This window comes from Populus alba, chromosome 16 (genome assembly GCF_005239225.2).
Source record: "Populus alba chromosome 16, ASM523922v2, whole genome shotgun sequence".
Taxonomy (NCBI): domain Eukaryota; kingdom Viridiplantae; phylum Streptophyta; class Magnoliopsida; order Malpighiales; family Salicaceae; genus Populus; species Populus alba.
The window spans coordinates 5,913,475-5,933,824 of record NC_133299.1 but is presented as its reverse complement, the minus strand read 5'-3'; the positions used below and the strand labels follow the sequence as shown (position 1 = coordinate 5,933,824).

Below are 20,350 nucleotides of genomic sequence, written 5' to 3'. Positions count from 1 at the left end.
AATATTATATTATTATAATCCACAGTCAAATAATATAATAGAAAAAACAATATTTTTATGAACAAATAAAAAACATTAAATATTTATGTTCCTTTACGCCTAGGTTTCTTATATAAGCAAATAATTTATTTATTTATTTTTTAAAAAAGGTAGGCAACTCTAAGAACCAATCACCTGTTAAAGAAGAAAATAAAACTTTCAAACCCTAAAACCCATTTTATCCAAAAACACACAAAACAACTTACCCAAATACTCTCAATTTATAGCCACCAAAAAAAAAAAAAAAACCCAAAAAACTGTTATAAAAAACAAAACTCAACTCTATACCAAAAACTTCTCCAGACAAGATTTTTTTTAATAGATACATCAAATACAACTCAATGCTCAAGACAATATTTTTTTGAATAGATACATCAAATAACACGCCAATCCAACTCCTAAGAGAAATCAATTGAAACCAATAGCAATCTTTTTTCATGGCTGAATCGTTATTAGCCGATGATTTCATCTTTTCGCTAACATTCAAAGAATTTCTCTCTTCTCCTACCAAGGAATGAGAAATAAGAAAAATAAAATATTAAACCAAACTGAAATTTGCTTCGGAATAGGCTGGCCATTATTTTTCTGACTTAAATATTTTGGTCCCTAATCTTCTAATATATCTTTTTTTAATAATATCTGTCAAATTAAAAATCAATTTAGTTTAGAAGAATAAAATTGAAAAAAAAATTGAAGACAAAAAAAAAAAAACATTTTAAAGTGTTTGTCATTGGCGTTTTAGTATATACGTTATAATAATTATAATAAACAAACCGCCTAAATCAATCTCTCTACAACAGGATCATGTGCATCTTAAACAAAAAGTTCAACCACTAGAAACTCTAAAGATTCAAAGAACCACAAAAATGGCTTTCAAGGAACAAGGAATGGGGTTGAATGGAGAATAAATTGCAACAATAATTTTTACTGCATCAAGCAAGCAGAGTAGTGCGACAAAGGCAAATGAGACCCATATATCCCACAACAAGGCAAAATTCCTCAGCAAGGTCGGTGCATTGAAAACAATAAACAGAAAATACTCTGAAGAAAGAAAAAAACCATCAGGGAGCAACTCAAGAACCAAACTTTCAAGTCTTTTGACATCAACCACACAGAAAATACTTCTATATTTCAATTAAAAGAAAGCTCCTGACGCCATTGGCAGATCAGCGGAGTCTCCTTGCTTCTCTTTCAGACTCAAGCAAAGTGAGGACATCCCCTTCTCTCACAGGTCCCTTCACATTCCTCATGATGAACCGATTTGGATCATCAAGAAACTTGACTCTAACCTGAGTCACCTGCCCCCTCGATCCAGTCCTACCCATAATTTTCATCACAACCGCATGCTTAATCTGAGAATCCATCCTGCAAGAAACCAGGAGTTGGGCTAAGAGGACCAGACTTGTACAAGGCAAAAATCCAGCTCAATGTTCATTACCGGATTACATCCACCAGATAGAACAACAGTAAGGCAATGGGTTGATAAAGAGCAACAACAAATTCCCGTTGATAAAATAATTAAAAGGAAAGCAATCAAATCATCAGCCAACACAACATAACCCGAATACAGCAAATGCAATGTAACATCAGCCATCTGATGTTAAGAAAGATATGTCTAACTATCAAGCTAGAACCACAACCTAAATTTGTTTTGTAAATAGAAAGCATATAATCTATCTAATACATTATGCATGGCATTACTCTTTGCCCCGCACAAGAACAAACAGTAACAACAAGAAAAAAATAAAAACTCTATTCATATAAAGCACCTTGAGATTTTTTCATACAGAATTTCCCAGAAACCAAACAGACCTACCTCCTTTCTATGTATTTTCCCAGTAAAACACACGATACTTCAAAAAATAAAGAGAGAAGTGAATAACAAGATTGATTCACTAAACCGTAAATACATGAACAAGAGACGTAGATACTTCAAGGGATCTACTGTGATCAAACCAGTCATAACAAAATATTTAATGGCTAAAAAATACAAGAAAAATGTAAGGAACCGTGCAGAAGAGAACCTGAGAGGAGCGCAGCAGCCGCCTGTAGCTGGTTTTCTGGTTCTTGCAAAGTGGAAGGCAGAAAATATGAATGCCTAGAGTTAGGGTTGTGTTAAGAAGAGTAGGCTTAGTTTGGGGTATTTATGTAATTAGGAATTTAGGTTTAATAAATTGTTCAAAAATACCAATTCACAAAACGAAAAGAGAAAATGGACAGTAGACCTGTGCTACAGGAATATTGAGTTTTATGGAAAATTTGTATATGATATTTTTAAAAAATATTTTTTTATAAAAAATATATTAAAATAATATTTTTAAAATTTTACTATCTGATAATAAAAAAAATTTATTTAAATTTTTTTTAAAAAATATTAATTTAATATTTTTTTAAATAAAAATAATTTTAAAAACATTTTTAAAAATATAAGATATAACACAAGAGCAAGCTCTCACTAGGTCCACGGACATCAATACATGAGAAGCTTCGATTCAAGACAAGCATCGAACTAGCTGGCCTTAGAAATTATGATTTGTTTTTTTTTTTTTTTTTTTTAAGGTTTCAAGTATGCAAAGTGTTTTGAGAAAATTATGATGTTCAATCAAAGATTAATTTTATAAAATTAAATTTAACGTTATAGTTTTTTTTTTCTTCTAAAAAGTGCCAAAATAAACTAAAACGTAGTGCCCATGGTTCCAAAAGGCATGGAGAACTTCAAATTGGTCCCTGAAGATTCAAATTATCCATTATTTGATCCATATTATTTTACACTATTACCTTTCAATCCAAGACTTTATTTTTATTAATTTTCAGTTCCTGAAAGTTAAGTGAGATAGAAAGTCATCATAAACGAATGAGAAGGGAGAATTTATCCAACCAATCATGTTTTATTCATTAAAAAATATCGATTACGATGTTAATAAATTGATTTTAAAAAAAGAGTTCAATAAAGATGACGGTTCTGCATTTAACCAAACTATAAAAAGTACATCGGAACTCGTGGAACCTGGTGACACGGTAATTTTCTGCAGCTCTTTTGCTTGAAAGGGCTGATCTCAGGATTCCCAGGTTCAGTTTTTAGGTTTGCGATCACTAGGTACATGTTTTGAGTTCTGAAAGAAAATATTTCTCCTGATAAAGCTGGAAGGCTAGGACTGACTTCACATTCTCCCTCACAAGACGAGATGTCCCTCGTCTCCCTGGCCAATGGTATTTTAGATGTTGCAGATGACTTCAAGAAACTTTAAGAATGATATAGAAACCCTAAGTCTCAAATATTGGGACAGCTAAGTGCCTGCTTAACTCTTTCCTTTTCATTTCATTTTTGTGTGTCTACAGAAGAGAGGTATTGATAATGGCGTATACAAAGAATGCCCTATATCATTTCTATTCTATCTCAGTAAATAAGCAAAAGAAAAATTCTTGATCCAACAGTGTCTAAAGGTTTGCTGTTTGTGAAAATAACACTTGGTCTGGAGCAAGGGGACTTCTGCATGATGTTTCTTTAAATAATGAAGCTTGTGTCAAAACCATTGGTGATGAAACCTTCGGGCTAAGCCGGGGAGCGGTCCGTGGTGATGAGTTATCACTTCTTGTTCTTGGCGACAAATTTGCATTCTCTAAAACCCGGAATCGAAGCTCTGATGGATAATCCCTCATGCATCCTATCCGTGGCCCTGCACCAGTAGTCCATTTAGAAGATGGTAATTGCTTCGCCAATTGATATGACTTCATTCCTTTATGAGAATCTATCCTTTGGAGGATTTTTTCTTTGGGGACGGGCTCCTCGTTTTCTTCTTCGCTATCTTCGTCAAACAAGTTGAGTTTAGTAATCATGAAATCTTCCTCCGTCAAAAATGAATCTTCTGCCGTTTCATAGCCATCTTCTCCAGAAGAATCAGGATCTTCAGCCTGGCACCTTGGTCCAAGTTGTTCTGTTTTGAAAGTGTTGAACACATCTCCTCTTGTTGGTATTTGAAGTTCAGTAATTTTAAATTTTAATCCACGTGAGAACTTTGATGTGTGCAGATTAGCATTTTCTGCCACGTTAGAATCTTGTTTCCTTGAAACTATGTTCTTTAGAGACAAGACTTCAACATTTGTTGCTTTGGTGTCTTCAAGTAAATCTGCATCAGGTTGGTCTCGGAGACTACTACGAATGTCCTTTTTGATAACAGATTCATCTTCTTCATCAGTTGGGCTTTCCTGAATATATAAGAGAAGAAGAGAAGTGCATCAATGATTCGCCACTATAGTTCCGAAAATGCATAAATGACAGCTTGAAAAATAATGACCGATCTGCTATGAACCCTGGAGCACAAAGTTTCCACATAAAAGCAAGGCATGAGCCTTTGGCTTCCTACAGAGGTGAAATTGTTACCAATGTCAATTGTAGAGACCACCATATTCAGAACAACCCTAATTCATGGAAAATGGTACTAATTTGGATGCTGTCAGCTGATAGTGTACTTTTGAAAAATCTTTTTTTCACGGGGTTTATAGCAGAGGCTAACTTCATTGATGTTACTGAGAGCAAACTTAATAGTTTCTTACCTTTACATCGGTTAGATCTACGTTGTGTTCCCTGAGGAATGACATGAATGCCTGGAAGTTTTCTTCTGTTGGGAGATAATGGCCGCTGTGAGGCCAAACTGCCTGTCAAATCGAAAGAACCTTATAAACATATAGAGAAAGTAAAATTAGGCAGAAAGGAGGAAATTCGTGAAGCTACCAAAGACAGTTTCTACGCTACCTTGAGAACACCATCTTCCACGACTAATCTTCCAGCAGATAGAGTGGCTCCACCAGCCAAGAAACTTGAATGTTGAAATGTTCCCTTGATCTTCAGACCAACATACAATGTCTTTGATGTACTGAGAACAAAAATCCATTTGGAATCCTTCGGTCCTTCTGTTGTATGGAGAAGTTTCCCACTTTGTTTATATAATAATCTCCCATTCTCCACTGCTACATCAAAAGCTTCTCTTTCAGCCTGAAAGATGGACACAATACTTGTAAGCAGATTTTAATAGCTGGGGAAGCCGAAAAAGATGGCCGAATATATAAAAATATCGACGGTCCATTTAAAGTTTCAGGCTTTGGAATAGATTTTAAACTCATGACTACTGGAATAAAAGATTGATAATAAGTGAAGATCCTTACAGGACCAAGATATTTGATGCATTGTTGTTGAAGCTTTGATCTAGGACATCTATCAAGGTTGACTTCTTTCCCAGCTCCAATATCGAGCCTGCAAGTTTAAGGGTTTGAGATCAACTGTGTATGATGTCTTTCCTGGAGCAAAGATGACATTGTCGTATGCAAGTCTTCAATTTCAAGAAAATTTACCAATAGAAGAAAGGCTGCGTGCTCTGGCAATGAAGCCATTTGACATAATAAAATTGAAGGTTATGTCCATAACGATGCCGTGGATCAATCTATTAGAGAGAAAGAGTAAGATCAATATGAGGTAAAGTAAACCAGTAACTCCGTTCCAAGGTTTTATTTCAAGACTCTTTCTTACTGCCTCTAGCCAATGCAGTAAAGCTAGCTTCCGAGCCTTGGCATCCTTCGACAAGCCTTTTCCTACCTGCAAAGGATAAAAAATCTGGTACTTAGAAATTCTGTACAAAAAATTTGATAACACACACACATCAATTTCTTTAGAACGTACCTTAGCAGCTTTCATTCTTGCTCTGGACCAACGTGAAATTGCAGTCTCAGGTTTCTCAATATCAAAAAAAGATATGGAGCTTCTCTTGAGTTCTGCAAATTCCAACAACTTCCACCTACAAAACATATCACAAGAACATTAATCTTCGAAAAGGAGATATCCTACAACAAAAAATTCAGAGAGAAACCTTTTGGAATATGTGTGTGTGTGTGTTTACACAGAGAGGAAAGCGAAAGAAAGATTTGTGTTCATGAAATAGATGCAAAAGGAATTGCAACTTTAGACTAATACCAACCATCTCTGCTCGACAACAACAGCACAATCAGCCAGCTGCCTCCTGGTTCTGAAGCTTTTATACACTTTCTGCAATGTCACCGCGGCCTGGTGTCTTTGGCTCCCTGACTCAAGCAATGACAAGTGAAGTTTTTGGTCAGGCAAGCTATCTGTTCTTGTCAACTGATTACCCTTTTCTCCACCTTGAGGACTAATGATTGATCTAGCGAGCACATCCATATCCGAGGCAGTACTTTTGAAGGAGAATGTGGTACTGAATTCCCTCTCCTTAAAGCTAAGGCATCCTTCAAATATCATTTCCTGAAACATATGATCTCATGGAATGAGGTTCTGAATCACAGAAATTAAAACCGACAGATTGCGAAGCAGTCCCAAAACTAATTGATCTAATAAGAACAGTGTCGAAAGGACTATCCAATTCATCGAATTCAGCAAGGGCACATGGAAAGGCCATTCCCATTTTAGGAAAGGAAACACAGGTATCTTTCTCAAACTCCAAACAAACAAGAGCTATGGGTCTCAATAACTGTTAGAAAACAAGCAAAACAAGGAGAATTGATTCAAAATAAACATACATGGGACTAAAGGCATGGTATGTTAGAGATATCAAGACCCATTCTTTTTTGCATTCTCAAATGCTCACCCACGCCTTTAATTAAGAAAAAAAACAGAGAGAGAGAGAGAGCTCATAAACACCATTTTTTCTACTTCTTCTCCAGACAGCTATTGACAGAGGCAGCAGTGACCAAAATATAACATAGTCCAAGGTTGGAGACGAAAAGAAGTGGAAGCTTTCAGATTAAACAGACAAAGAACAAAGCTTTAGCTCAGTACACTGGAAAGGAAAAAAAAGCATTCAGCTACGTTCCATGGCCCCCCATTATCATTAAAACAACATAAACAGGAAAAATCCATAATAAAAAAATATCAGGGCGAGTTTCATACAAAGAAAAAGTCCATAATGTCCCATTTCCTAACCTTAACAAACAAAAACAACAGTCTCAAAGAAACAATGAATCAAAGGACGAAGACAACAGCATAAGAACAAAACGAAGGGAACGTTGTAGGGTTACCTCAATCTGAGGCAGGACAGAGTAACAAAAAAATCTTTTGCAAGACGGAGAGAGCCAAAGAATGTTGAAGAGAAAGGAGGGATAATAAAAGATGGGAGATTTGTTAAGAAACGTGAGAGGGAGCGAACAATGTGGGTTTTTTTTAATGATTTAAGCAGGTTCCAAGGACTGTTTACAGAATTTGCTCTTTCTCTTGCTCTGTCAAAGGAATTTGTTGTGTTTGTTCTTTCAATGCTAGCCAAATTAATAGGTTGGCTTCCTGTGCTATTCTTGCAATGCAAATCAGAGAGGTTTATATATATAGAGAAAAAAAAACAGCAAAAGAGATGGAGAGCTATGGGTGTGTCACAGCACAGGTAGACATGTTCCAACCATGTGTGTGCTGACTTCAAACCACTTTTTTTTTTTTAACAACTTATATTTTACTCTCTCTTTTTCGAATATAAAGTATGTTTTGAGTAATTTTTTATTCATTCCTTCTCTTTCATATTTCCAATTTTCGACTCATGGGATTTTTTTTTTTTTTTTTTTGAAATTTTAGCTTCGGTGTTTTTATTTTACTCGTAAGAGGGGATGTGATTAGATTGGGTTAAAGTTAGGAATCACTGGCATGATGCGTGATGGTTCAATATTTTCAACTTAATATTTTTATGGTTTTAAAAAGCTTAAAAATAATATAGATTTTATAATAAATTAAACCCAATATAATTAAGTTTAGCTATTAATTGAACCCAAGATAATATGGGCAAAATAATATATTAGATTTAATACACTTATATTCAATTATTAACTGAATTCAAAATAATGTTGGTCTAATAAGTTTTCAGTTTTAGATGTTGAATCAATTTTAATTAATTTTTTTATTCATTCATTCTCTTTAATATTTTTAATTTTAGATCAAAAGGGTTTTTTTTTTCTTTGAAATTTTAGCTTAGTATTTTTCATTTACTTGTAAAAGGGAATGAGATTAGATTGGGAAAGAATGGCATATATATATATATATATATGATATTCCATGCATATCATATAACCAATATATTGGTTTAAAAATGATTTCAGGAACTAATTTAATTCACAATTTCATTTGATAAATCAAAATGTGAGATATTTTTTTTAATTAATATAGGTGTTCAAGTCAATTTGCTAGTTTTTAGTGGCTTTAAAAAATTCAAATATATGATTATTAAAAAATAAATTTAAAATCTGATTACTTGAAACTAATTTTCAAGGTTAAATATGAAATATTATTATTCTGAAAGGAGATTCATATAAAGATTTTTTTTTAAATTGTTACATTGCTCAAATTGGGTTCAAGGAATTGTCCGGCTAAATTAATCACGCCAATTACCTACCATTTTTTTATTGTAAAGACAATAACCTGCTTTAATAAAGTGCATTGTGAAAGAAAAATGATAGAAAGATTTTCTTGATTAATTGTAACGTTTCTCAAAAATTTGCTCAAGGAATTGGTCAACCCTAAATCAATCAAGTCAATTACCTACCATTTTTAATTGTAAAGTCGATTGCTTGCCTTATTTTAGTGCTAGAAACACCAAATTTGTATTCCAAATTCCAAGCCAAGTCATTTTTTATTGCATTTGATAGAGAATCGGAGATATCAAAGGTTGACGTGACTCACGTGGAGTTAAGAGAAGCCTACCGACCATGACCACCTTCATGTTTAATGTCTTTTTCATGAGAATGATATGGTAGTTTAGAATTGCCTTTCAATTTGATTTTTGTTAAATTTTAAAATTTATCTTTTAAAATTAAATTTTTAAATTTTTGGATCGTTTTAATGTGTTGATGTTAAAAATATTTTTTTAAAAAATAAAAACATTTATTTTAATGCATTTTCAAACAACAAAACTCTCAAATATATTTTCTTAGTAATCTAAACACTATTTATACTGCTAGTTTGTAGGGCATTTTTCCTTGCAAGTTCCTCGAATTCTTATTCGTTGTAAAGAAACTTTGAAATTTAAAAGTCCCAAGGCCATTCATAAGGATTTAAAGAAAAAAAGAAAGAAAGAAAGAGTTGCTCCCATATGTGAGCAGGAAGAAAGCAAATTAATACTAATAAGTAATTCTAATAAAAATTTGCAATGAAAAAAATGGTATCGGAAAGGATTACCTCCACCGTCACAGTATATTGATTAATGATACCCTAAAACATAGTTTTGAAACCCGATTTAATGGTTGACCTAGTCTAATGACGGATTATGAGTCAGATGGATTAACTCAGGTCAATGCAAAAAAAAAAAAAAAAAAAACTGATTCAAGAACTTGCAAAATTCAAATAAAATTCAAAGCTTATTCTTTTTGTCTCCCATTTACTAAAGTTCAGGGGAAGGAGAAGCCTCAGCGTATCAAATTAATTCATTAGGTTCAGAGTTTGAAATGGACAGATTCCACATGTGTCTATGAAGAGGAGCTTCGTCGGCCACTTCCTTCGCTATTGTTAGAGAATAATATAAATCATATCCTAGAATCTCATCTAAAAGCTTAAGCTATTGGGTTGAGATGGTTCTTTGACATGGTATCAGAGCCTTATGACCAAGCAGTCACGAGTTCGAATCTCACCATCTCCATTTATTTGATAAAAATTAAGCACAAGGTAATGTGGGCCTGTGCAAGTTTCAAGCCCAAAAGGCTTTCACTTGAGAGGGTGTGTTAGAGAATAATATAAATCATATCCTGGAACCTCACCTAAAAGTTTAAGCTATTGGGTTGAGATGATTCTTTGACAGCTATTGATGGCACATCTAGCTTAGCCGCATCTGCAGTTGAAAGCTAACAGATCTCAACAGAAGGAGTGCTAGCCTCTCTCTTTTATTGTTCTTGAACAACTAGAGGGAGCAGCTGCATCTAATTTCATTAATTCGAGGGAACAGTCTATCTGTTTGATATCCTCGATTTGGTTTTTGAGAAAATGTAAAAATAGAAAATGAGAGTCCAAAATGACGTGGTTTCATGTCTATATATATATATATATATATAGAGGCTGGGTCTCAGCCGGGTTTACTCGAGTTGACCTACTGGGTTAATCGAGTTTTACCGGGCCAACTTCCCAATAAATTTTTACCTAAATTCGGACTGGTTCTAGATCGGAATCAACGGTCCCGAGTCTGAGCCTTCAAATTAGTCTGGTTTCAAAACTATCCCCTAAAATACAATTTTCATCGAAACCTAGATTGCCACGATCAGTGCTATCTCTTGCCATTCTCGCATTCCGTTGAGGTACCTGCCACGCTCCGAGAACTTGCAAGTTGCTCCGTGTAAGAGTGTATGCACGAGACACTGGGTAGCGTGGGAGCTATTGTTATTGAAAGTCAAACAACATAGACATGTGATGATACAGCTATCCTACTGTTGTTTCTCGGGATCCATGCAACAGCTGTGGTACTTGTTATTTACGGACACTCAATTCAGAGACACGTTTTTTTTTTTTTTTTATTTAGCAAGTTAAAAAAGAAAAATAATAAGGATAGAAATATGTAGAAAAGAAATATAGTTTGAATAATTAAATGTTATATCTGCGACCCTAAAAAAAAAAAAATACCCAATGCAATTTTTTTAGCCTCTCAATTTATTTTCACAAATAGCCAACCCAACAATTTATAATTTATAAATACTTTACAATTCAGCAAATTTAACAATTAATAATTCTTATAACATTAAAACACATAAATAAATTGTATCTAAAATTTATCTTAACTAGTAGTCAAGCCTAAAATGCTAGTGGATAAGTGGAGTGTTTCGTGTATGGGTATGCACAATCCCAACGCATCTAGCTCGAGGATAAGCATGCAACACCAAAATCATCCCAGCTCGTAGACAAGTCTTAAAAGCTTTTGTGGATGAGCCTAGATCACTCGTGGACAAACTTGCTTTCTTAACTATATGTACTTGTCCATGATAAGCAATCTCATCTTCTACTAAAATTACTTTGAGACGCTTAGCCTCCTCAAGCTCCTTAAATCCACCCATAAGAATTACAAAAATATTTACTGGTCAAGTTTCTTTATGTCCATACCATAGTTATTACACATTAGATAAGAAATTTAGACATTCATGCCCTAACCATCATATTTCAAATATTCATATGTATATCTATTATTTAACATAATTTAAACCTAATTAATAAAAAAAACCTATTTTTTAAAAAACCTTGATTCTAAATCTTAAAAAAATCAAAATCAACCATTAGCATAAATTAGCCAAAATTATATTAAATTGATAAAGAGGAAGTGTGTAATATACCTCCAAGTTTTGAATGTGGGCGGCGGCGGCGGCCAAGATTGCAAGGATAGCTTGGGTGCGTTGGGGGGGGGGGGAGGTTGCACATCACATTGGAGAGAGAGAGCAAGGGAGAGAGGGGTGGTGTCATTGTGGTAATAAAGATGTTTTACGATGGAAAGAGAGGGAGATGGTGTGGGCAGAGGCAAACCACGAGTTGTGGTGGTAGCTGAGAGGAGAGGAGGAGAGGGGAAATAAAAAAATAAGAAAGAAAATAAGTGTGGTTTTAATTTGTTTTGAGTCACATATGATTCGTGACTCACATATAAGGCATGCGATATGCAAGTAATAGATTTTACATGTGATTAGCTAAACTATATTACTTTTTTAAATAATTTTTATAAAATGTTGTTTTTTTATTTTTTACAAAATAATATATGAAAAAACTCGAGATATAATGAAGCACTGTTTTTTATATGAATTTTAAGATTTTTTTTAAAATGGAAAGTTGTAAAAATTAATTTACAGTTCTCAGAGTTAGGAATTAAGAAGCTCACTGAATGCAAAGATAAGTCAAATTTTGAAACATTATATCATGATGATGGATAGGACGTATCTCAATACATATATATTGATATTGGAAAACCATCAAATTGCGAAATAAACAAACAAATAAATAAAACTCCAAACAAAGGGCAGCTGGAAAGCATGATAGAAAGGCAAGGACATGGAAAAAAACATAAAACGACATGATCGAGTCCATGATCCGACATCCCTTTTCAGTCTCTCGAAGCACCTGTATGAATTGTATGATTGATTAATTATATTTTGTTTTTTATTTTAAAAATATTTTTTTTTTTTTAAAAAAATATATATATATATATATATATATATTTTATTTTTTTATTAACTTTAAATTAATATATTTTTAGTGTTTTTAAATTATTTTGATGTACTAATATTAAAATAATTTTTAAAAAATAAAAAAATATCATTGAACATGTATTTTAATATAAAAAAAATATTTAAAAAACAACTATATCTACACTACCAAAACTCTAAAATTTAAATATTTTTTTTAAATGAATTTTTAATATTAAAAATAAAAAAAAATAAAAATATTTTCATATAAAAAGTAATCATAATCCCAATAATTACTGTTGTTGCATGGAAATGGTAGGTGGTGTATCAAATCAGTCATCAGTTTATCATTGGGTAAACTACATTTTTCATTGCCCATCAAATCTCAAGAGGAAAGTCTTTGAATTCTATCTAATCTTTATAACATAAGTGATAATTATTGATTTAAATTGATAACAACTAAACACGTGTTCTTATGGGTTTTGAATTGATGCGGTGGCCAGGCATGATGATCAATGTAATTTGTTTTTATTTAGTCTATATATAAAATAAGTGTGAGACATAAATGTCATTTTTAACCTCAAATGATAATTCATGAATATGATATCTTTCATAGTAAAATATAATTTTTTGAAAATATGTTTTTAACCATTTTTTTTTTAAATATGTTTAATATTATAATAATAGTTATTTTTTAAAATATTTTTAGCTCCAAAATATATCTAAATAATATATATATATATATATATATATTCAAAAATATATTTTTGATATCAAATCATCAAAACAATTTAAAAATAAAAAAAAATAACTTTTTTTAAAAAAATAAAAAATTTTGAAAACATGAGGCTAACTGCTTTTCTAAACAAGCTTGATCCTTTTGTTTAGTTTTAGTTTTTGCGTTTACGTGTAAAAAACACAAATTAAGTGTTTGGTAATACACCAAACTGCATTTTATTCCACTAAAAAATTAAGTTCAAAACGTAATTTTTTATATGTTTTTTTTAATTGAGTTTTGCAAAATTCTATTTGGTTTTGTATTTCAAAAGTAATATTTTTTTTTAAATTTTTTTTGTCATTTCAAAATTTTTTGGTAAATATACGCCCACCTATAAACAGACAAATGTGCTAAGATCATTAAACATGTGAACTAAGAAGATTTTGTCCACTCCATCCTCGTGAATCAGATAATGTAACTCCTAATGAGATTTGTTTTTTTCTTTTCTTAAATGAAAATCTTTATTTAAAATTAACTCTTTATGACATGTATACTTGAGATTCTAAATATTAAGATTAATTAATTAATAACTTAGTTCACTTTTACTCAATTTAAAACTATTTTTAATATTAAAATGTAGCATCAAACGTTCTTTTGAATGCTTTTGAATTGAACATTTGATATTGTTTGCAGTCAAATCAGTTTTTCTTTTTATAAGAAGTGGGTTTTAACTTTTAACGTGGATCGTGGAATATTCACACAACAAATTTAATGAGGTCATCAGGCAATATGAACCCTGAATTTTCCACAAGGACTTGGTCACGGGCTAGATACTTTTCCTTCCATCAGAGATTAAATATTCTTCCACAAGGACTCTGTAACTTCCTTGAATTTTCAGTTTCAATGTGTTTGATTTGATAATTGAGAAAGTGGAAGAGCTAAAATAATGAAGGATCGAATCTGTTCAAAGACAGAGATTTTGACAAAATCTTAAAGGATTCTGCCTCGAACTCTAAAGAAATACAGTCTCTGCTTCTAGATTGGACGTTATAGCGCGTTCAGAACTTCAGATTCTTACCCCATCTACATTTTATTGCTGTATGTCCATTTCTCCAGCAACCTTCAGCTAATGATGTGGAGGACAGAGCAACGATAAGAAACTAGGCTTCGGCCTCTCCATCAACCCGTAGGCCCATTTGAACAGCCGAGCTTTAGCTATCATGCTGTGGGTTTAACCCTCCATCCATAGGATGGCACAGAAGCTCTCTCTCTCTCTCTCTAACTTTACTTTGATTGGTTTATCTCTTTTTAATTTGTTGATAAATGCGTGCCTATTTTTTTTAATAATAGGTGCTTATGGTGGGTGAATTACACCACACAACCTTGAAATATATTTGCCTTTTTTCGGGTTGTACTTTAACTTTCTCTGGAAATCTAGTGATTGATTGCTTTGTTGACTGCGCAAGGCTGTTCAAGACTGTTAATCATATGGAACGTAACTAGTTTGTAAAAACCTGTGTTCTTTCTTAATCACATATCATACAAAAAGAAGTCGTGATTATGAGGGTAACACCTCTCGGAGGAGGTGTTCAGCTCTTCTTTCCTGAATTTGAAACAGAATTTGGTTTTGTGGTGGATGCAAGGGAATACGATTGTTTATCATGTAGCTTTATATAACAAACGTGGGAAGCATATTTGACAATCTGAACGAAACGCTTGGAAATTATACCATTTTTTTTTCCTATTAAAGCAAAATTTTGGTAGCTCGGACGAAACTGCAAGACGACCTTCTATTTGGGAGTTATTAGACAGGAGACAACCATCATATATTAATGATTCTTCGTGAGAATTAAATCAGAGAAATTGTTTTGCCACTGGAAATCAGCCAGAGTGAACTGCTAAGGAATGATGTGCAACGTGGATGAATCCAGCGACAATGAGGAGCACGATTTCCTGAGAATCAGCTTTTGATGTTCAACAGGACTAGGATGGTTCCACAGTGCTTGGGATTTAATGAAAGCAAAAACAATTTTTCAGCATGGCAGAAGTGTATTAGGTGTCAACTTGCATCCCAGCTTCCTTTCATGCAAGCCCTTAAATTTGAATGCTCGACAGTTCTTCACCAACCTTATTTATGGTCTCATTGGACTTTTCACTTCCAATTTTGTCTACCTCAGTCGATTCTTCACCACCCTTGTTGAAAGCTTCAAAGGGTTCTTCACTACTGTTCTCTCCAGCCTTGTTGGGTTCTTCACTAACCTTTTCAGCAGCTTTAACTTCCAAAGGCCCAAGCTTTGCTTCAACATCCTTGACTTTGAGGATTAGAGATCTCGCATCCCTAGCATCTGCTAGTCGACCAGAGGATGACTGTCATAAAGCATGAAAAAAGTTGCTGCCGGTTAAGTATTGCCAGGAATTTTACATGCCACGTTTGACAAATACAATAAAAGAAAACAAATTGTGCACTGCATTGCAGTAGGTGTTCCATGATCAAAATAAATTTCATCATGCAGTTCCCTCTTAACAAATCAAACCCACTGATGAACAAGAAGCAAAAACCAATATACCAAAGTAGCTTGGAAAATAACGGCATCTGCCACACGACCCTACCCAATGTGGAAAAGCTCTAAACAACAAAAACAACCGATTCTCAAAAGCTTTAAGCATTGATCCAACAAATGTTAAAAATTATGTATGAGTGTGGGAATGCACACCTCGATTCATGTCCTCAAGTCCATTCACAAGACCAGAATGGGTAAGGCTTTGCTTAAAGACATGCGTTCAAAAACTAAAATAGCAACTAGTGGCAGTACAAGTTAGTGTATACAGCCACTCAAGATTTGTCATAGTGAAAAAGAGGAATGACAAAGGTTCTTGATCATGCCTTTTGAGTTAATAATGAAACAAAAACATGGGAAGCTACCGCAAAGCACCATGGATGTTCAAAAATTGTATAAGCGAAACAGCATATAATCAACTAAGACTCACCTCCACTATTTGTTCAACACGTTTTTTCAGATCCTCCTCTGATCCTCCCTTGTGAATACTTTTAAGAGTATATAGTAAGTGTGAATGGAGATTGTCGGAACGATGCTGCTGAATTATAGAATGAGGCATAGTGGACTGACAACCCACTGCATAGAAAGGACAGCTAACAATCTTCATAGGACAGACAGTTATGCAGTGCCGATCCATTTCACGTCTCATGATGTTTTCTGAGCACTGCTGCTCACATGGGATTATTTTGAATGGACAAGCTGAATCATGCTTCTCCAAATGGCTTGCACAAAATACTGTTGAGCACCCCTCATTTGAGCAGTTCATGGTCCTAAATCCACAGTTGACAACATGCTCAACAAGCTCTTCAGCAGTGTTGAACTTCTTGTCACAATGAAAAATGTTCTTGAAGTCAACATTCTTAACCAAAATCTGTGCAACTGCTTCTCTCCTGTCCAACAACCAAAAGCCATTTATTTCCATCTCTTGCACGAAATCATCTATTTTATCTTCTCTCTTTTCACTCAGTAACCATCCTGAAACCCGACTAAACAAATTCCTTTTCAAACTCGCAAAGTCATCAACCATGTTAGAAATGATATCAAATGGATGGTCGGACACCTCCCCATCTAGATCACCTTCTAGGACAACTGATTCCGCAACAAAACTTTCACTTCTCTGGGTCAGATAATCAACCATTTCTTTCCTAATATCAGCAGCCACAGAACCAGGGTTCCTAAACATATCCCCAGTTGTGTTATCAACACAAGCCGAGGATAATCCAGGGAGAAAAGCTTGAGCTATCTTGCGAACTATTTCTGTGTCATAGAGCTCACAATGAAATGTGACTCCTCTCTCTTTCTCATCTTCTCGCACAAGCTCCACATCATTTGTTGGAAGATCCATGCTTATGATTTCACCTACATTAAAGTTCATTCCACAAACCATGAATTAAAGCCAATAAACTATCATACCCACCCACCAATCAGTACCAAACGAATGTTAAAATGCTGGAATCAATATCATGTTTAATTTCAAGCAATCAAATGTGAATTTCTGCAAATCTCCTTGTAAAATTGTTGGCATTTGAGAAAGACACAAACTTTACCACTTGAAAAATAAAAAAATATCCCATTAAAAAACCCTTCACACTCTTGTCAAATCACCTCTTCTTTCTTTAAAATCTATGCATAAATCCTTAATGTACTTTTCGTGATGAGTTAAGAAGAAAAAACATCAAGAGTTTTACCACATACACAGTAAGATACTTCAAAGAAAAAAAAACACTAGAATTTGCATTTACCTGGATTTATTTTCCAAATATGATGCTTTAGAGATCTGAACAGAGAAAATCACCAAATGGGATCTTAAAATTTTAGGATTATTTCCATCTGTCTATTTTTGGCACCGTATGTGGCAGAGTTTTTAGCCCTCTCCTTCTCCCTCTCCCTCTCCCTCCTTTTCTCTTTTGTTATATACGTTGTTAACTGTTATTCAAGATAGTTGCGACCATGTATTTACTAATTGACTATTATAACCCTCATGTTTAGGCTGTAAAGGCCAAGCCTCTGAGGTTGCTATCCATAAAAAGAAAGGCATTAGGGACATTTCCTATCACGGGACCATGCATGTGGACGGTCCAGATTGAAATTGAATAAATTAAAATTAAGGTGAATTTTCTCCATTACATTTTCACTAGTATTTTTCTCGGCAACCAAACAGGAATTGGGTTTTTTCAGAGAAACTTTTTCGAAGAGTAATTTTTTTGTGGTGCTTTTTGGTTGAGAAGAGAAGAGTTCTGCAATGGCAACAGCTACATTTCCACCACCGCCACCGTTTTACAGACTGTACAAAGATTATATTGAAAACCCTAAATCAGCTCCAGAACCTCCTCCTCCTATTGAAGGCACTTATGTGTGTTTTGCTAGCAGTTACACTGTAATCTCTCTTTCCCTCTCATTTTTCTCGAATTTTTTGCTCCAGTTTTGGAATTGCTTCGAAAGGGAATGAAAAAGAAGGTGATTTTAGTGTTTATGGAGATGTTGGGGTTCCAGTTTTGCACATTGTGTGTGTGCCTAGAGGATTTCCTTGTTTCTGTATTTTTGGGAATTAGGGTTTCTCATTTGTGGTTTTATTTTGTTGTTTTATTTTAGACTGATGATGTGCTTCCAAGCTTAGAAGAGCAGGGAGTGCGACAACTGTACCCAAAAGGACCAAATGTTGGTATGTTTTACATCTACTTCATTGCTGCTCGAATGTATTTTTTTTTATGAAAGTACACAATATTAATGATACAATTGAGGAATATTAATGCATGCTGTATTTGCGAAATATTGTTTGTTTTCGTTTTTAATTAAAAAGATTTCTCTATTGAAGGTTGAGAGCTTGTAAGGCCACTAGGTGAATGTTAGGCCTTTAGTTTGATCGTCGCGCGACGGAATCTATTCATGGCTGTTTGAGTGATTTCTATGGAGTTTTGAAGCTAAAAACTTACACCTAGAAAGCAACTGCGTAGCGCATAACCATTCTATATTGTGTACTCTAGTTCCTGATAATACAACAGGGACAATCCAAATGAAAAAATTCTAATTGGACTCACCAAAAAATAAATAAATGTATGGGGATGTATTTTGCCTGCTATTATCCTTTTCATATCGAGCTCCTTTGGTCTAGGATTTGCTTAATGTTCTGCAAAGGGACAGCAAAAGACATTCTTGGTAAGAAATGGATGTAAAACCGCTCCTTATCCGGTTGTTTCCCCATAAATGGATGTTGTTGTTTCTTCTCTATGTTTCTTTCTTTCGTTCTTTCTTTCTTTTTAATGATTTTGGTCTCTTGATATGCAAAGCTGCAGGCTGATTGATATTCTTGTTTACTGTAGATTTCAAGAAAGAACTGAGGTCGCTTAATAGAGAATTGCAGCTTCACATTTTGGAGCTTGCTGATGTTCTTGTTGAGAGACCTTCACAATATGCTAGGAGAGTGGAAGACATTTCCCTTATCTTCAAGAATTTGCATCACCTTCTCAATTCTTTGCGTCCCCATCAGGTGAAGTGCTTTTGAGGTATCTTGCATACTTTGTTCTGGTTCTGTCTGAGAATTACATTCACTGTGTGAATGGTTTCCCCTCAGGCTAGGGCCACATTGATTCATATTCTAGAGCTTCAGATACAACGTCGTAAACAAGCCGTGGAGGATATAAAGAGGTATCTTCTTGAATATCTAATTTAATGTTTGGAGCTTCTTGCAAATAATAGTCCTTTTTTTTTAATTAATTGCCAAAGCATCTTGAATGAGTTTCTTTCATTCTTTTAACATCTTTAGTTCATGGTTAACCCTGAATAACATAACCACCTTATATCCTTTTGAGACCGAGGAACATGGGACTGGGGAAGCAACATGCTGGTATAGTTTCTTGAAAAGTGATCTGGATCTGGCAGGCTGTGTTGGAAAAAAATTTGAGCAATTTTTACCGTGGCTGGAAGGTTTCTATCTCATATGCAAGGAAACATTTATCAAGGTGGAAAAATGTTTCCACATTGTATTAGGCGTATTGGTTTCCTTCTTTGATGACCTGTATCGTAGTCTGAACTATAGCGTCACTACCTGCAACAATGCCCTCTTCCAAAAGCAAGATCGCATAAATCACTAGATCTAAATTGGTCGTGTTTTCTACATTTGGTGGATTATCTTTATCTAGGCTGGTATTATCCATGCTTGGTTATTTTCCTATTATGATATGGAGTGTTTGTTTTTGACCAACAAGGGTTCGTCCTTCTATTCACGTTAGTGATATTCAAATTGTAAATATGCTGAAACATCTCCTTACCACTTCTTCCTTCACTTGTCTAGGCAGAGAGAAGAGGCGCAGAAACTCCTCAAGGAGGCTCTCGGAACCCTAGCTGGGCAGTAGAGCATGGATTTTAGGGTTCATGTACTGCCTACCCTGTTAGTTGGGTCGCCCTGTTCATGTGGATTTTTTCCAAAAGGCGCGTCGATTGCAGATTCAACTGGCATCTCAAGAGGGCCTCTTCATATGACAACCATTTATATTTTCATTTTCCATTTTCCATTTCGCAAACAGATTAGTTTCTGCACTGCGTGTGAAATTGTAGTTTAACAACTAAAGAAGCTGCTTTAACAAGTAAAAGATTGCCTTCACTGACTCGAGAAGCGTTTAATTCTTCTGCAGTAAGATATTGACATTGATGTCAGCAATCAAACATTTCATCAAATCTTAGATTCTCTAAACCCAGTTATGAAGAGCCAATAGTCAACTAATGACACCGAACAAAACCTTAATGTTCGTTTCAATTTGGACTCGATCGAAACATTCAATTAAATTTTGATGATACTTTGAAAAAGGAAGTAGAGTAATTGTTATTTTTCAGAAATTATTTTGACATTTTCATGTGGATCATAACCTAATTCTTATAGTATAAAAAATAATTAAGT

General features: G+C 34.1%; 3 protein-coding genes and 1 pseudogene across 5 annotated transcripts; 1 reads left to right on the top strand and 3 right to left on the bottom strand.

Annotated features, from left to right (window-relative positions):
- Window positions 1–927: 927 nt before the first annotated feature.
- LOC118049981 (small ribosomal subunit protein eS28x-like) lies at window positions 928–2,211 on the bottom strand. 2 transcript variants are annotated; one of them, XM_035060175.2, is made up of 2 exons: window positions 2,064–2,211; window positions 928–1,404 (listed from the first exon to the last, which is right to left on the bottom strand). In XM_035060175.2, the coding sequence occupies exon 2, from the start codon at window positions 1,401–1,403 to the stop codon at window positions 1,206–1,208; it is 198 nt and encodes a 65-aa protein (XP_034916066.1). In that variant the 5' UTR covers window position 1,404; window positions 2,064–2,211; the 3' UTR covers window positions 928–1,205. The 2 variants fall into 2 exon arrangements, with proteins under 2 accessions (XP_034916066.1, XP_034916084.1); XM_035060193.2 differs by having other exon boundaries at window positions 2,054–2,179.
- A 1,120-nt stretch (window positions 2,212–3,331) lies between these two features.
- LOC118049997 (IQ domain-containing protein IQM6-like) lies at window positions 3,332–6,677 on the bottom strand (annotated as a pseudogene).
- Window positions 6,678–14,609: 7,932 nt separating this feature from the next.
- On the bottom strand, window positions 14,610–17,348 carry LOC118050006 (uncharacterized). The gene is made up of 3 exons (XM_035060205.2): window positions 17,199–17,348; window positions 15,887–16,815; window positions 14,610–15,265 (listed from the first exon to the last, which is right to left on the bottom strand). Exons 2-3 carry the CDS (start codon window positions 16,799–16,801, stop codon window positions 14,993–14,995), a joined length of 1,188 nt encoding a protein of 395 aa, XP_034916096.1. The 5' UTR covers window positions 16,802–16,815; window positions 17,199–17,348; the 3' UTR covers window positions 14,610–14,992.
- Window positions 17,349–17,566: 218 nt separating this feature from the next.
- Window positions 17,567–20,060, top strand: LOC118050012 (mediator of RNA polymerase II transcription subunit 7a). 2 transcript variants are annotated; one of them, XM_035060223.2, is made up of 5 exons: window positions 17,567–17,833; window positions 18,049–18,118; window positions 18,777–18,943; window positions 19,028–19,101; window positions 19,266–19,728. In XM_035060223.2, exons 1-5 carry the CDS (start codon window positions 17,699–17,701, stop codon window positions 19,312–19,314), a joined length of 495 nt encoding a protein of 164 aa, XP_034916114.1. In that variant the 5' UTR covers window positions 17,567–17,698; the 3' UTR covers window positions 19,315–19,728. The 2 variants fall into 2 exon arrangements, with proteins under 2 accessions (XP_034916114.1, XP_034916107.1); XM_035060216.2 differs by lacking the exon at window positions 19,266–19,728 and adding an exon at window positions 19,748–20,060 and having other exon boundaries at window positions 17,571–17,833.
- Window positions 20,061–20,350: the final 290 nt, after the last annotated feature.

What these genes read in the sequence shown, in the direction of transcription:
- LOC118049981 (XM_035060175.2), bottom strand. Translation starts at nt 1,403, where the DNA reads ATGGATTCTCAGATTAAGCATGCGGTTGTGATGAAAATTATGGGTAGG.
- LOC118050006 (XM_035060205.2), bottom strand. Translation starts at nt 16,801, where the DNA reads ATGGATCTTCCAACAAATGATGTGGAGCTTGTGCGAGAAGATGAGAAA. An exon ending in GTGTTGAACAAATAGTGGAG is followed by an intron (nt 15,266 to 15,886) that starts GTGAGTCTTAGT and finishes GCTTTATGACAG; the next exon opens with TCATCCTCTGGTCGACTAGC.
- LOC118050012 (XM_035060216.2), top strand. Translation starts at nt 17,699, where the DNA reads ATGGCAACAGCTACATTTCCACCACCGCCACCGTTTTACAGACTGTAC. An exon ending in GTTTTGCTAGCAGTTACACT is followed by an intron (nt 17,834 to 18,048) that starts GTAATCTCTCTT and finishes GTTTTATTTTAG; the next exon opens with ACTGATGATGTGCTTCCAAG. An exon ending in GCCGTGGAGGATATAAAGAG is followed by an intron (nt 19,102 to 19,747) that starts GTATCTTCTTGA and finishes TCACTTGTCTAG; the next exon opens with GCAGAGAGAAGAGGCGCAGA.